Source organism: Mustelus asterias, chromosome 3 (genome assembly GCF_964213995.1).
Source record: "Mustelus asterias chromosome 3, sMusAst1.hap1.1, whole genome shotgun sequence".
NCBI lineage: Eukaryota > Metazoa > Chordata > Chondrichthyes > Carcharhiniformes > Triakidae > Mustelus > Mustelus asterias.
The window spans coordinates 127,518,738-127,532,885 of record NC_135803.1 but is presented as its reverse complement, the minus strand read 5'-3'; the positions used below and the strand labels follow the sequence as shown (position 1 = coordinate 127,532,885).

The following is a 14,148-nucleotide window of genomic DNA, read 5'->3' as shown; positions in this document are numbered from 1 at the left end:
CTTGGATTAAAATAAAGCATCAAGATTGCAAGTTCAGCCTCAGACATTTGGTAGGGCCAGGGATGGAGTGCGTGGCTAGAGAAGGGAGTTTGAGGTAGGACCTAAGGAAATTTCAGCTTATCCAATACTAAATGTTCGACAAGCAGTTTAACAACATAGAGAAATGGAGATGTTCAGATAGGTGGTGGTGAGGTAGAGCTCATTGTAATCAGTGTATGTTTGGAAAATGACTGTTTTTGGATGATATTACTTTCTGGGAGAAGAGAAAAATCTCAACTGCATTTGCATTATCAGATTAAGTCAGTTTACAATGCACCTGTATGATACATTATATAGTGACATCTTCAACTTGGACATCAAATTTGCTGGTAAATTTAGCATGCCGGGTTGACATTATCCCTGGGAAGCTCGGAGTAAATGATTGGCTACGGCTCTCTTCCATAATGGCAAATATCTAGAAGAAAGATATTCCAAACTTAATGCCTAATCTTACATTTTGGTACATGATGCAGTACTCTTTCAATGTTCAGGCTATGTTCACTTTCCCCTCTTATGGTAGGCATCGAGGCACTCAAAGGGATTAGCCGATACCCAAGATAGCCCCCAGATTATCAAATAAGAAACTTTTTTAAAGAAATGCATCAGTGAATCAGAATTAATTATAAATAAAGTAAAGTGTATTTATTAGTCACAAGTAGGCTTATATTCACACTGCAATGAAGTTACTGTGAAAATCCCCTTAAGATAATTAAAAAATACTGCTGTATGTTTTGACACCCAGCCTCATTAATTACTAGTGCAACAAGCCCTTCTATGTATGCAGATGACCAAATAATACTGTGTTTATAACATTATCTGCCACAATGCAGGAAGAACAAATGAGCTTTTCCCCCATTTATTTATTTCCAGTAAAACATGCTATTGTTATTCTGAAATAATTAGCAAGCTTGATAATGTCCAGTGCAGGGGTGTGCAACCTGCAATTCATCAAGGACTTATTTGCAACTTCTAATCTTGATTGATCAAATTGTTTTTGATGGTAATTGAATGGCTTGTCATTCATTTTTTAAAAAATATATTAATATTGAATGATGCTACTAACAAATGTAATTAACTTTTTTTGTAAAACCATTCATGCTTTTGAAATATGTTTTCTTGTTTTTCACGATTAGTGGGATTTGAATTTGAAACTAATAAGGGGGGCGGGGGCGGAAAGAGGGAGAGAGAGAGAGAGATCCACAGCAGTAGGTCAGGGGAGTACAGAGATTATGGAGAACTCAGCAAATGGGTCCAGTAAGGTCAAGAGAAATAAAACACAGTGTACAAAACATGACAGGGCAGATGGTCTGAGGTATGTTTGCTTGAACGCAAGGAGTATGACAGGTAAGGCGGATGAACTTAAAACTTGGATTACTACATGGAACTATGATGTTGTGGCAATTACGGGGAACGTGGATGAAAGAAGGGCAGGACTGGCATCTTAGCATTCCAGGATTTAGGTGCTGCAGGCAAGAGAAAGGGTGACAAAAGAGGTGGGGGGTGTTGCTTGACTGATTAGGGAAAATGTCACAGCTATACAGAGAGAGGACACCTTGGTGGGATCATGCAGTGAGACCATATGGGTAGAACTCAGGAACAGGAGCGGTGCAATCACAACAGCCAGCGTGAGTGGAGAAACTGATATTTACTGTCAGTAGATTATGGGAAAATGTAAAAACAACAGGCTATCGTGATGGGCGATTTTAACTTTCCCAACCTAGACTGGGATTCCTTTCGTGCCAGGGGCTTGGACGGGGCAGAGTTTGTTCAGTGTGTCCAAGAGTGATTCTTGAGGCACGATGTAGATAGTCCAACTCCGGAAGAGGCTATCTGAGACCTGGTTCTGGGAAACGAGCCCTTACAGGTGATTGATGTCTCAGTGGGGGACCATTTTGGTAACAGTGATCACAATTCTGTAAGTTTCAAGATACTTGTAGAAAAGTATAGAAGTAGTTAGGAAAGGGTGTGTAGATAGTTTGAGTCATGTTGAGATCAAAAAGGAGGAGATATTGGGGTTCTTGAGAAATATTAAGGTAAACAAGTCCCCAGGGCCTGATGGGATATACCCCAGATTACTGAGAGAAGCAAGGGAGGAAATTGCTGGGACCTTGAGAGAAATCTTTGTATCCTCACTGGCTACAGGAGAGATCCCAAAGGATTGGAAAATAGCCAATGTTGTTCCTTTGTTTAAGAAGGGTAGCAAGAATAATCCAGGTAATTACAGGTCGGTGAGCCTTACATCAGTAGTAGGGAAATTATTGGAGAGGATTCTTTGAGACAGGATTTACACCCACTTGGAAATAAGTGGACGTATTAGCGAGAGGCAACATGGTTCTGTGAAAGGGAGGTCATGTCTCAGTAACTTGATCAAGTTTTTTGAGGAAGTGACGAAGATGATTGATGAGGGTAGGGCAGCGGATGTTGTCTACATGGACTTCAGCAAGGCCTTTGACAAGGTCCCTCATGGCAGACTGGTAGAGAAGGTGAAGTCGCATGGGATCAGAGGTGAGCTGGAAAGGTGGATACAGAACTGGCGCAGTCATAGAAAACAGAGAGAGCAGTGGAAGGGTATGTTTCTGAATGGAGGGCTGTGACAAGTGGCATTCCTCAGGGATCAGTGCTGGGACCTTTGCTGTTATATAAATGATTTGGAAAAAATTTTAACTGGTTTGATTAGTAAGTTTGCGATGACACAAAGGCTGGTGGATTTGGGGATAGCGATGAGGACCATCAGAGGATACAGCAGGATATAGATCAATTGGAGGTTAGGGCGGAAAGATGGTAGATGGAGTTTAATCCGGACAAATGTGAGGTAATGCGTTTTGGAAGGTCTAATACAGATGGGAAATATACAGTAAATGGCAGAACCCTCAAGAGTATTGATAGGCAGAGAAATCTGGGTGTACAGGTACACAGGTCACTGAAAGTGGCAATGCAGGTGGAGAAAGTAGTCAAAAAGGCATACAGCATGCTTGCCTTCATCGGCATTTAGTTTAAGAATTGGCAAGTCATGTTGCAGCTTTATAGAACCTTAGTTAGGCCGCACTTGGAATATAGTGTTCAATTCTGGTCGCCACACTACCAGAAGGAAGTGGAGGTTTTGGAGAGGGTACAGAAAAGATTTACTAGGATGTTGCCTGGCATGGAGGGCATTAGCTATGAGGAGAGGTTGGAGAAATTTGGTTTGTTCTCATTGGAACGACGGAGGTTGAGGGGCGACCTGATAGAAGTCTACAAGATTATGAGGGGCATGGACAGAGTGGATAGTCAGAAGCTTTTTGCTAGGGTGGAAGAGTTAATTACTAGGGGGCATAGGTTTAAGGTGCGAGGGGCAAGGTTTAAAGGAGACATACAAGGCAAGTAGTTTTTTTTTTTTTACAGAGGGTGGTGGGTGCCTGGAACTCGCTGCCGGGGGAGGTAGTGGAAGCAGATACGATAGTGAGTTTTAAGGGGCGTCTGGACAAATACATGAATAGGATGGGAATAGAGGGATATGGTCCCCAGAAGGGTAGGGGTTTTTAGTTCAGTCGGGCAGTCCGGTCAGTGCAGGCTTGGAGGGCCGAAGGGCATGTTCCTGTGCAGTAATTTTCTTTGTTCTTTAGTCCCAGAGTGAAAGTGCTAAACTGGGGGAAGGCTAACTATGACAGTATTAGTCTGGAGCTGGGGAATGTAGACTGGGGCGGCTGTTTGAGGGTAAATCCACATCTGATATGTGAGAGTTTTTTTTTAAAATCAGTTGTTAACAATTCAGGACAAGTATGTCCCTGTAAAAAGGATAAAGATGGCAAGATTCAGGAACCCTGGATGACAAGAGAAATTATGATCTTAGTGAAAAAGAAGAAGGAGGCATACATAAATTTCAGGAAATTGAAAACAGATAAGGCTCCTGAGGAATACAAAGATAGCAGGAAAGAGCTTAAGCAGAGACTTACAAGGGCAAAAAGGGGCCATGAAATGTCCTTGGCAGGCAGGATCAAGGATAATCCCAAGGTTTTTTATGTGTATATAAAGAGTAAGAGAGTAATTCAAGGACAGTGGAGGGAATGTATGTGTGGAGCCAGGTGAGGTGGGTGTGGTCCTTAACGAGTACTTTGCATCAGTATTCTCAAAGGAGAAGGATGTGATGGATGGCAAGTGTGGAAAGGAGGATGGTGTGACATTCTAGGACATGATGAGATAAAAAAGGAGGTGGTATTGGAGGTTTTGAAAAACATTAAGGTGGACAAATCCCCAGGGCCAGATAGAGTCTATCCCAGAATACTGAGAGAGGCGAGGGAAGAAATTACTGAAGCCTTGGCCAAAATCTTTGTATCCTCCTTCGCCACGGGTGAGATACCAGAGGACTGGAGAGTAGCTAACATTGTTCCTCTGTTTAAGAAGGGCAGAAGAGATAATCCGGGAAATTACAGGTCCATGAGCCTTATATCAGTGGTGGGGAAATTATTGGAGAAGATTCTTAGGGATAGGATGTACTCATATCTGAAAGAGAATAGGCTTATTCGCGATAGGCAGCATGGTTTTGTGAAGGGGAGGTCATGTCTCACCAACTTGATTAAGTTCTTTGAGGAAGTGACAAGAAAAATTGACCAGGGCAGTGGATGTTGTATACATGGACTTTAGTAAAGCCTTCGATAAGGTTCCTCATGGCAGACTGATACAGAAGGTGAAGTCACATGGGATCAGAGGTGAGTTGGTAAGATGGATACAAAACTGGCTTGGGCATAGAAAGCAGAGAGTAGCAGTGGGAGATACTTTTCTAACTGGAGATCTGTGACAAGCAGTGTTCCACAAGGATTAGGGCCGGGGCCTCTGTTAAGAGCAAATTACTGCAGAGATGCTGGAATCTGAAACCAAAAGAGAAAATGCTGGAAAATTACAGATGCTGCCAAACCTGCTGAGATTTTCCAGCATTTTCTCTTCTGGGACCTCTGTTGTTTTGCTAATGATACAAAAATTGGGCAAGTAGCAGATACTGAGCGGGATTGTCAGAGAATACAGCAGGATATAGATCGGCCACAGACCTGAGCCGAAAGATGGCAGATGGAATTTAACCCGGAGAAATGCGAGATGATGCAATTTGGAAGTTCTACTGCAGAAGGAAGTATACAGTAAATGGTATAGTCCTTAGAAATATTAGCATACAGAGGGAACTAGGCATGCAGATCCACAGTTCCCCGAAGGTGGCAACTTGGGTGGACAAGGCATATGGCATGCTGGCCTTCATCAATCAGGGCGTTGAGTATAGGAATTGGAAAATCATGTTTTCATCAGGAAGTTAGATAAAGGAGAACCAGTGAACGTGATTCATTTAGATTTCCAGAAGGTCTTTGACAAGGTGCCTCATAGGAGACTGTTAAATAAGAGCCCATGGTGTTAAGGGCAAGATCCTGGCATAGATAGAGGATTGGCTGTCTGGCAGAAGGCAGAGAGTGGGGATAAAGGTGTCTTTTTCAGGATGGCAGCTGGTGACTAGTGATGTGCCTCAGGGGTCGGTGCTGGGACCACAACTTTTCACAATATACATTAACAATTTGGAAGAAAGAACTGAAGGCACTGTTGCCAAGTGTGCAGATGATACAATGATATGTAGAGGGACAGGTAGTATTGAGAAAGGAGGGCTGCAGAAGGACTTGGACAGGCTAGGAGAGTGGGCAAAGATGTGGCAGATGGAATTCAATGTGGAAAAGTGTGAGGTTATGCACTTTGGAAGGACAAATGGAGGCACAGACTATTTTCTAAATGGGGAAATGCTTAGGAAGCACAAAGGAACTTGGGAGTCCTTGTTCAAGATTCTCAAGGTTAACGCGCAGGTTCAGTCAGCAGTTAGGAAGGCAAATGCAATGTTAGCATTCATATCGAGAGGGCTAGAATACATGAGCAGGGATGTATTTCTAAGGCTGTACAAGGCTCTGGTCAGACCCCATTTGGCGTACTGTGAGCAGTTTTGGGCCCCATATTTAAGGGAGATGCGCTGGCCTTGGAAAGGGTCCAGAGGAGGTTCACAAGAATGATCCCTGGAATGAAAAGCTTGTCGTATGAGGAACGGTTGAGGACTCTGTGTCTGTACTCGTTGGAGTTTAGAAAGATATGGGGGGGGGGGGATCTTATTGAAACTTACAGGATACTGTGAGGCCTGGAGAAAGGCAGGAGAATGGGGATGAGAAAAATATCAGCCATGATTGAATGGCGGAGCAGACACGATGGGACGAGTGGTCTAATTCTGCTCCTATGTCATATGGTCTTATGATGCAGCTGTATAAGACTTTAGTCAGGCTGCATTTGGAGTATTGTGTACAATTCTGGTCACCACACTACCAAAAGGATGTTGATGCATTGGAAAGGGTGCAGAAGAGATTTACCAAAATGTTGCCTGGTTTGGAGGATATGGACTACGAAGAAAGGTTGAACAAACTTGGATTGTTTTCATTGGAGCGTCAGAGGATGAGGGGGGACCTGATAGAGGTTTGCAAGATTATGACAGGCTTGGATAGAGTGGATACTCAGAGTCTTTTTCCCCCAGAGTCGAAGGGTCAATTATCGGGGGCATAGGTTGAAAGTGAGAGGGGGAAAGTTTAAGAGAGATGCAAGGGGCACATTTTTCACACAGAGGGTGGTGAATGCCTGGAACGCACTGCCAGAGGTGGTGATGGAAACAGATTTTATAACAATGTTCAAGAGGCATCAGGATAGATACATGAATGGGCAGAAAATAGAGGGATATGGACCACATAGAGGCAAGAAAATATTAGAGAGGCATCTGTGTCGGCACAGACTTAAGTATTATGGACTTCAAATAACTTGCTTATATCTCATCATGTACTCTGATTTCCTATTTGAGAAGTTCACACAATATACAGATTGACTACTGGGCCAAAGGCCTGTTCCTGTGGTGTACTGTTCTTTGTATAAGAGCATTGCAGCTCTTAAGATATTGTCTCTGACTTTTTAAAAATATTACCTTTCTCATTATTAAAGTATAGTGTAACAGACTCAAAATATGCTAGGTTTGCAGTTTATGACAGTACTCAATCTGTATATTGTGTGAACTTCTCAAATAGGAAATCAGAGTACATGATGAGATATAAGCAAGTTATTTGAAGTCCATAATGCTTAAGTATCATATCTAATTACTCGAGTGGAAGGTCTTACATTTGAGTAATAATTTAACATGACTGTAAATATTTAGGCAAAAAAAACCAAGTAAAACTTTCCTTTTGCATATGTTTTCTTTCCTTTGTATTTATATAGCAGCTTCACGTTTCAAACACTGATGCCCTATGCTTTTGAGCTTTCAAAAATCAGCAATTCCTCGTCAATTGTAGCTTTCAGAATCTATTTACAAATAATCAAATCTAAAAGTCATGAATTATCACACCGCCATCTCAAGTCTCACGGCTTGAGAAAATAGATTGTACAGAGCGGCTAGCAAGAGCAAACGAAAGCTCTTTTCGACATTGCATCCAATACATAAAATGTGAAACTTGTCGTCCGGCTGCTTACATTTTGGTCCTTTTGTTTTTACAGCTTTTAAATTAACCGCCCAGATAGATGCAAATCCTCAAAACAAGTTGGTATGTTTTGAGAAGCCGAGTAAAACAAAAATCCATCTGCTTAAAAATTGTTCAGGATTGCAGATAAACACAATTAGTTCCGATATTTGGAAAAACCGGCCTTGACTTCGGCTGACACAAAGAGCAGCGTCGGCTCTTTCGCACAGCTGTCTTCACGTCAAAAAGCAAAAGTTAAGGCGGCTAGACATCACCACAAACCAAGTTGCTGCAAAATAAATTGATTATTTTAACACAATAAGTAATAATAATGAAGCCTATCCTGCGATGAACACCAACTCACTTCCACAGCCTGCCCCAGCTCCAGGTCGAATCCCACCACGCAGATACAGTGAACCCAGGCGGCGAACCTGTCCCAGGGCAGAGGGGGCGACCTGTCCGCGTAACCTTTCCCGGGAATGACCCCCTCCAGCAGCAACAGCTCCTCCAGCTCCTCGCCCTCACCTGTCACCATAGCCCGGAGAGCCATGTTTTCCTCTCGGTTAAAAAAAAATTCACGGCACCGATCCCCCCCCCCCCCAGGGACGTACTCGACGTAAGGAACTGCGTGATGACGCCCAAGATTGCGTGTTGCGTAATTAAAGAGCCCCCCCATCCAAAACTTCCCCAACTGTCACTTTTTGAAGCGATTTGCACTCTTGATTTTCAAATGTCTGACCCACATTACAGAGGAGATAGCCACGGGTAAAGTTATTTAGATATCGCAATAACCGAGCAATTGATGATGGCGAAATATGATTTGGGCTGCTCCTCCTCCCTTTCGGCGATTATTCCGATTCTCCCGGCCGAGTTTACTCTCCTGCTTTGGGTTGGAGCCGATCACCGTTCCCGACCGCTCCCGCTCTGATTGGCTAAGGGTGCGTGTGGGGGCGGGGCCCCCTATTTCTGGTTGGTTGGTTCCGCACGTCAATCAACCGCCCCGCCCAGCCAGCGCGAGACTCCTGTCCCCCCCAGCCCCGCCCCCCCGGGGCACTCCGATTGGTTGCCTTTCCGCCGGCCGCCCGGCTCACCATTGGTTGGGGCCGGCTGTCAATCAGCCCCCGGAGCCGGCGGCTTCCGCTGTCAAGTTGTTGCCTATATGCGGTGATAAGCTATGGCGGCTCTGGTGAGGGCCGGAGGACGTGTTACAGGCTCGGGCTCGGCGGAGAGCAAGAATACAGGCGAAGAATAGTTCCTATTTTGTCCCCCCCCCCCCTTACTAACGGGTTGCAGGTGTCGAGCCTGCTTCTCAGCATCCAGTTGCTTCTCGAAGGCCTGCTCTTTCTGCCGTGGATCGGCAAGCGAGCGAGCTTTTGGATCCTGCTCTCTCTGATCGAAAGGATTTGTTTTGATTTCGGGTCACAAGTTCACGACTTTGGACTCGGCGGTCAGGATTCAGTCAGGCCTGAGGCCTAGCTCTTGGCTCTGACAGGAGGAGCTTTCGAGAAGATAAAGTGCCGCTTCCATTTCTTCCCCCCCCCCCCCCCCGCAGTAACCGTCGAGGGCCGCCCCTCCATTGCCCCGCAAGAGGACTTGTGATGTGCGACTTATCATTGTAAAGCCAGCTTTTCAAACGCGTCCGAGGGAGAGTGACTCAAATTCCGGTGATAACCTTGTCCCGGCTGAGGGGGGGGGGGGGGCAGCAAAATAAAGCACTAAATACATCGGCCGTTTTACCTGCAGTCTGCTGCGCTTGTCGTTAAGTGTCTTGGGCCAATAAGTTTTTAATTTATTTTTTGCCGTTGTAAAAGCTAGATGACGGTAAATAAACACCGACCTAATGGACTAATCTCGACCCACAGATCTGCAAGCAAGGACAGGAGATGTGTCGAATTGTTTCTGATTTAGTGAGATGGGTGTCTTAACGGATGAAAGATGAATCTCTCGTTTTGTACAGGAATCTGTTGTGGATATCGTGTGTAAATATTCTCATTTATATATAAAGCCGGGTTGTTTTCCATTTCTTCTAATATATTCTGAAACGACATTGTCGCCCTGGATCAGGAAGTGGCACAAGGCGAGTTTCCTCTCTTCACTGTGACTGAGGCTCGTCACCAGTCCCTTATGCCTTCAGCACTAGCCATCTTCACCTGTCGGCCAAACTCGCACCCTTTTCAGGAGCGCCATGTCTACCTGGACGAACCTGTCAAAATTGGTCGATCCGTGGCACGCTGCAGACCTGCTCAGAATAACGCCACTTTCGACTGCAAAGTGCTTTCGAGAAACCATGCTCTCATCTGGTTCGACCACAAAACAGGCAAGGTAAGGAGGAAGCGCTTTGGACTAATTAAATTGAAAGTGTCAATTATTTTAAGAGCTTTTCGCAATCCTGTTGAGTTTGTGTTTTTTTTTGGGTGCGTTCCTAGTATCGATTTAACAATTTTTCAGATCATTTTCATGTGTTAAAGCTTTCTTGGGTAAAATAAACCGTAAATTATTTAATTTAAAGCTTCATATTGATGTTTTTCTTGATCAGTTGATTCTGAAATCTAGATAATAAACTTTACTGAGCTTGAAATCTTCTGAACATTTAACTAGCTAGCTAATGCCAAAGCAGCATGGTGGCACAATGGTTAGCACTGCTGCCTTACAACTCCAGGGATCTGGCTTGGTCACTATCTGCATGGAGTTTGCACGTTCTCCCTGTGTCTGCATGGGTTTCCTCTGGGTGCTCTGGTTTCCTCCCACAGTCCAAAGATGTGATGGTTGGCCCATAGTATCCTGGGATGCGTAGGTTAGAGGGAATAATGGAGTAAATATGTGAGGTTACGGGGTTAAGGTCTAGGTGGGATTGTTGTCAGTGCAGACTCGATGGGCTGAATGGCCTCCTTTTGCATTCTATCTAGAGTCAAGTTTCTGGTTGCCCTCAGTTTTTAATACTTTACTATTATGGTGCAACATAAGACTAGTTTTAGAAATTATATTTATAATTCTCTTCATTGTACACAGAATTACAGAATTGCTACAGTACAGAAGGAGGCCATTTGTCCAGCTCTCTGAATGAGCAACCCACTTAATACCTTTCCCCCGCCTTCTCTCTCTTTCCCTACACATTTTTCCATTTCAGATAACAGTCTAGTTCCCTTTTGAATGCTTCAATTGAACTTGCCTCCACCCCACTCTTGGGCCGTGCACTCCAAACCCTAATAATTAAGCTTTTCCTCATATCTCATTATATATGCAATAATTGTTTCATTTAGGCTATCTTTTATGGACTCATTTACCTTTATTTCTCAACTGCACAGAAAAGGCATATAGTGCAACTGCTATCTGGGTTGGTTCAATGGTGACTGTGACCCTGCTAATCAGTGCAATAGAAGTTGCATAATCTATGGCAATAAATACAGTACCTTGACAATGGAGGCCAGTAGATGTTTGTTTCTCCTCTTCTTGCCTCCCCATTATTCTTTGTCAACAGTTACAGCTCCCAACCACACAAATCCTAGTCTATTTTTTTTTTATTTGTAATGATTTGTTTTCCACCCATATACAAAAAGGGGAGAAGGATGAACCTAGCAATTACAGGTTAGTCAGCACTCAGAAACAATAATCTAGGGAAAAATAGCAACTACTTGGACAAAAGTGGACTAATAAAGGAGAACAGTCATGGATTTGTTGAGGAAAAACTGTTTAATTAATTTGAATGAATTTTTTGATGAGGTAGCATAAAAGGTGGATGAAGATAGTGATGTGTATACGGTCTTTCAATCGGTGTTATTGCCACATATCACGCTTGTTAGCAAAATTGAAATCCATGAGGTAAAAGCATGGATACAAAATTAGCAAAGGGAGCAAAACAGGAAGTTGTGGCACATTGCTGTCTGTGGATCTGGAGGGATGATGTGGAGATGCCGGCGTTGGACTGGGGTAAGCACAGTAAGAAGTCTCACAACACCAGGTTAAAGTCCAACAGGTTTATTTGGTAGCAAATACCATAAGCTTTCGGAGCGTGCTGCTCCTTCGTCAGATGGAGTGGTCTCTGTTCTCCAACAGTGCACAGACGCAGAAATCAAGTTACAGAATACTAATTAGAATGCAAATCTCTACAGCCAGCCAGGTCTTAAAAGGTACAGATAATGTGGTTGGAGGGAACATTAAACACAGGTTAAAGAGATGTGTATTGTCTCCAGACAGAACAGCTGGTGAGATTATGCAAGACCAGGGGCGAGCTGTGGGGGTTACTGATAATGTGACATAAATCCAACATCCCGGTTTAGGCCGTCCTCATGTGTGCGGAACTTGGCTATCAGTTTCTGCTCAGCGACTCTGCGCTGTCGTGTGTCGTGAAGGCCGCCTTGGAGAACGCTTACCTGAAGATCCAAGGCTGAATGCAAAAACCCCAATTATGTTAAAACTGTATAAAACACTAGTTTGGCCACAGCTGGAAGGACAGAAGGCTTTGCAGAGGGTACAGAAGAGATTTGCTAGAAATGTTCCAGGGATGAGGAATTAGGGCTATGTGAATGGATTGGAAAAGTTGGCGTTGTTCTGACAGCAGAAAGGCTGAGATGAGATTTGATAGAGGTGTTTAAAATCATGAAGAGTTGAACAACAAGAGCTTATATTTGTTGTTTGGATAGCACCTTTAACATAAAATATTCTAGGGTGCTTCCACAGGAACATTATAAAACATAAACATGACACTGAGCTACAGAAGGAGATATTAGACCAGATGACTAAAGGCTTGGTCAAAGAGGTGTTTTTTTTAAAAAAGTGTCTGAAATGAAGGAAGTGAAATGGAGATTTAGAGAGATGTATGGAGGGAATTCCAGAGCTTAGATAGAACAAATGAAGAGAAACTGCCTTCAGTGACAAAAGAGTCGATAAGCAGAGGGCACAAATTTAAGATGATTGGTAAAAATACTAGAGTTGTCATGGGGGAAGAAAATTTAATGGTTAAAATTTGGAATGCATTATCTGATAGGATAGTGAATAATGGTTCCATAGTAGCCACCAGAAGGGCATTGCATAAATATTGAAGAAGAACAATTGCAGGAATATGAAAAAAAAAACCATTCCCCAGCTTGATATGCTCTTCAAAAGAGCTGGCTGCCTTCTCTGCTGTACATTCTATGATCAAAAAGGTGGATAAATAGCATGCCACACTTGTCCTTACAGTGATAGCATATTTGTCTACAATACATGGTTTGTCTCATTGCTAGCCATTGATATTGAAGCCCTGACCATAGAGATGATAATCTTTTGCAAGATAGCTCCTTAAAGTGAGGACGCTATGGCCTCTGTGCTTTGCACATCTCTTTCTTCCTATCTTTCTTTGTATATATCTGCAATTCCATCTGTGTATGGTCCACATCAAAGGCTGTTGAAGGGTGGAGATCTATAATTAACAAATAAGAATATAGTATTGGAGAGTACTTAATTGAGAGTGGAGACGTGAAAACAGCAGATAAAACCCGAAAAATAGGACCATACTTTAAGCTAGAATTTGCATTTAATCGCACCCCACTAGAGCAAAGAAGTGCTATTTATCTTCTGTGGCATTACTAATAGTGTGTTAAAGTGTGATGTCTAAATGTGACGCTTGCAGGTAGTGTGTGTTATGTACAAGACTATATATATATCTTTAGCTGAATGTTCATGGTAAGTCAGAAGATCCATTACTCGATAAGAACAGTAATATTATACCACATAAAATACAGTGTACTCATCTGGTGATGTGTTGTTGTGTGTCCCTTTTTAAGTTTGTAAAATCTACTTAACCTGATTTTATCCAAAGAACAATGATAAGAAGACTATATAGTCCTGGCATGTCATGTTGTTGAAAAGTTTGTACTTTTTAAAAAGGTGCCATCTTTCCATTGCAAATTTATGGTTTGCAGTATTGCTTGGCATTGGAAATGTGGTGGCAGGATGAGTATGTGCATTATGTACTGTATATTAGAAATATGATTATAGTACTTGTTTTAGTCAGGAGATGGGCACTGATTGACCTGTCCTTATTCTGGACCTTAAAATTTTATTGGGCATAGTGTTTTGAGGCCAAAGGTCTCCAACTGCAATGTTATTTCCAGCAGTTTGTTTTTAACTGGGGCAGCAGGGTAGCACAGTGGTTAGCATTGCTGCTTCACAGCGACAGGGACCCAGGTTTGATTCCCAGCTTGGATCACTGTCCGTGCGGAGTTTGCACGTTCTTCCTGTGTCTGCGTGGGTTTCCTCCGGGTGCTCCGGTTTCCTCCCACATTCTGAAAGACGTGCTGGTTGGATGCATTGACCCGAACTGGCGCCAGACTGTGGCAACTAGGGGAATTTCACAGTAACTTCATTGCAGTGTTAATGTAAGCCTTACTTGTGACGAATAAATAAACTTTAAATATATCAGAAACAATAAACATAATGACTAAGAGCTTGAAAGCAATTTTCTGCAGACTTGCGCTTCTGTTTGTGTACAAAATAAATTCAGATGCATCAGCCGTGTATGTTTACACTTGCACAGAAATACTATTTAATATATATGTCTAAATTCCACGGGAAGAAATACATAAATTTAAAAAAAAATCCCACTTATTTTCCTCACAATCTTACGTTTGTCAAGATAGTATAA

At 42.9% G+C, this 14,148-nt stretch overlaps 2 protein-coding genes across 17 annotated transcripts in view; one reads left to right on the top strand and one right to left on the bottom strand.

The window, feature by feature from the left end:
• dennd6a (DENN/MADD domain containing 6A) overlaps positions 1–8,437 on the bottom strand; it is a 96,051-nt gene extending 87,614 nt beyond the window's left edge. The window contains exon 1 of the mRNA XM_078209590.1: positions 7,891–8,437. Coding sequence (XP_078065716.1) covers positions 7,891–8,202 — 312 coding nt within the window. The 5' untranslated portion in view covers positions 8,203–8,437. The remainder of the gene's footprint in view (positions 1–7,890) is intronic.
• Positions 8,438–8,665: 228 nt separating this feature from the next.
• Positions 8,666–14,148, top strand: part of slmapa (sarcolemma associated protein a) — a 192,019-nt gene continuing 186,536 nt past the window's right edge. For 9 of the 16 annotated variants that reach the window (XM_078209585.1, XM_078209582.1, XM_078209583.1 and 6 more), the window contains exon 1: positions 9,297–9,848. In XM_078209585.1, the coding sequence (XP_078065711.1) occupies positions 9,651–9,848 (198 nt within the window). In that variant the 5' untranslated portion in view covers positions 9,297–9,650. Of the gene's footprint in view, positions 9,849–14,148 lie in introns of all 16 variants that reach the window. The other 7 variants (XM_078209584.1, XM_078209581.1, XM_078209574.1 and 4 more) reach the window with 1 other exon arrangement.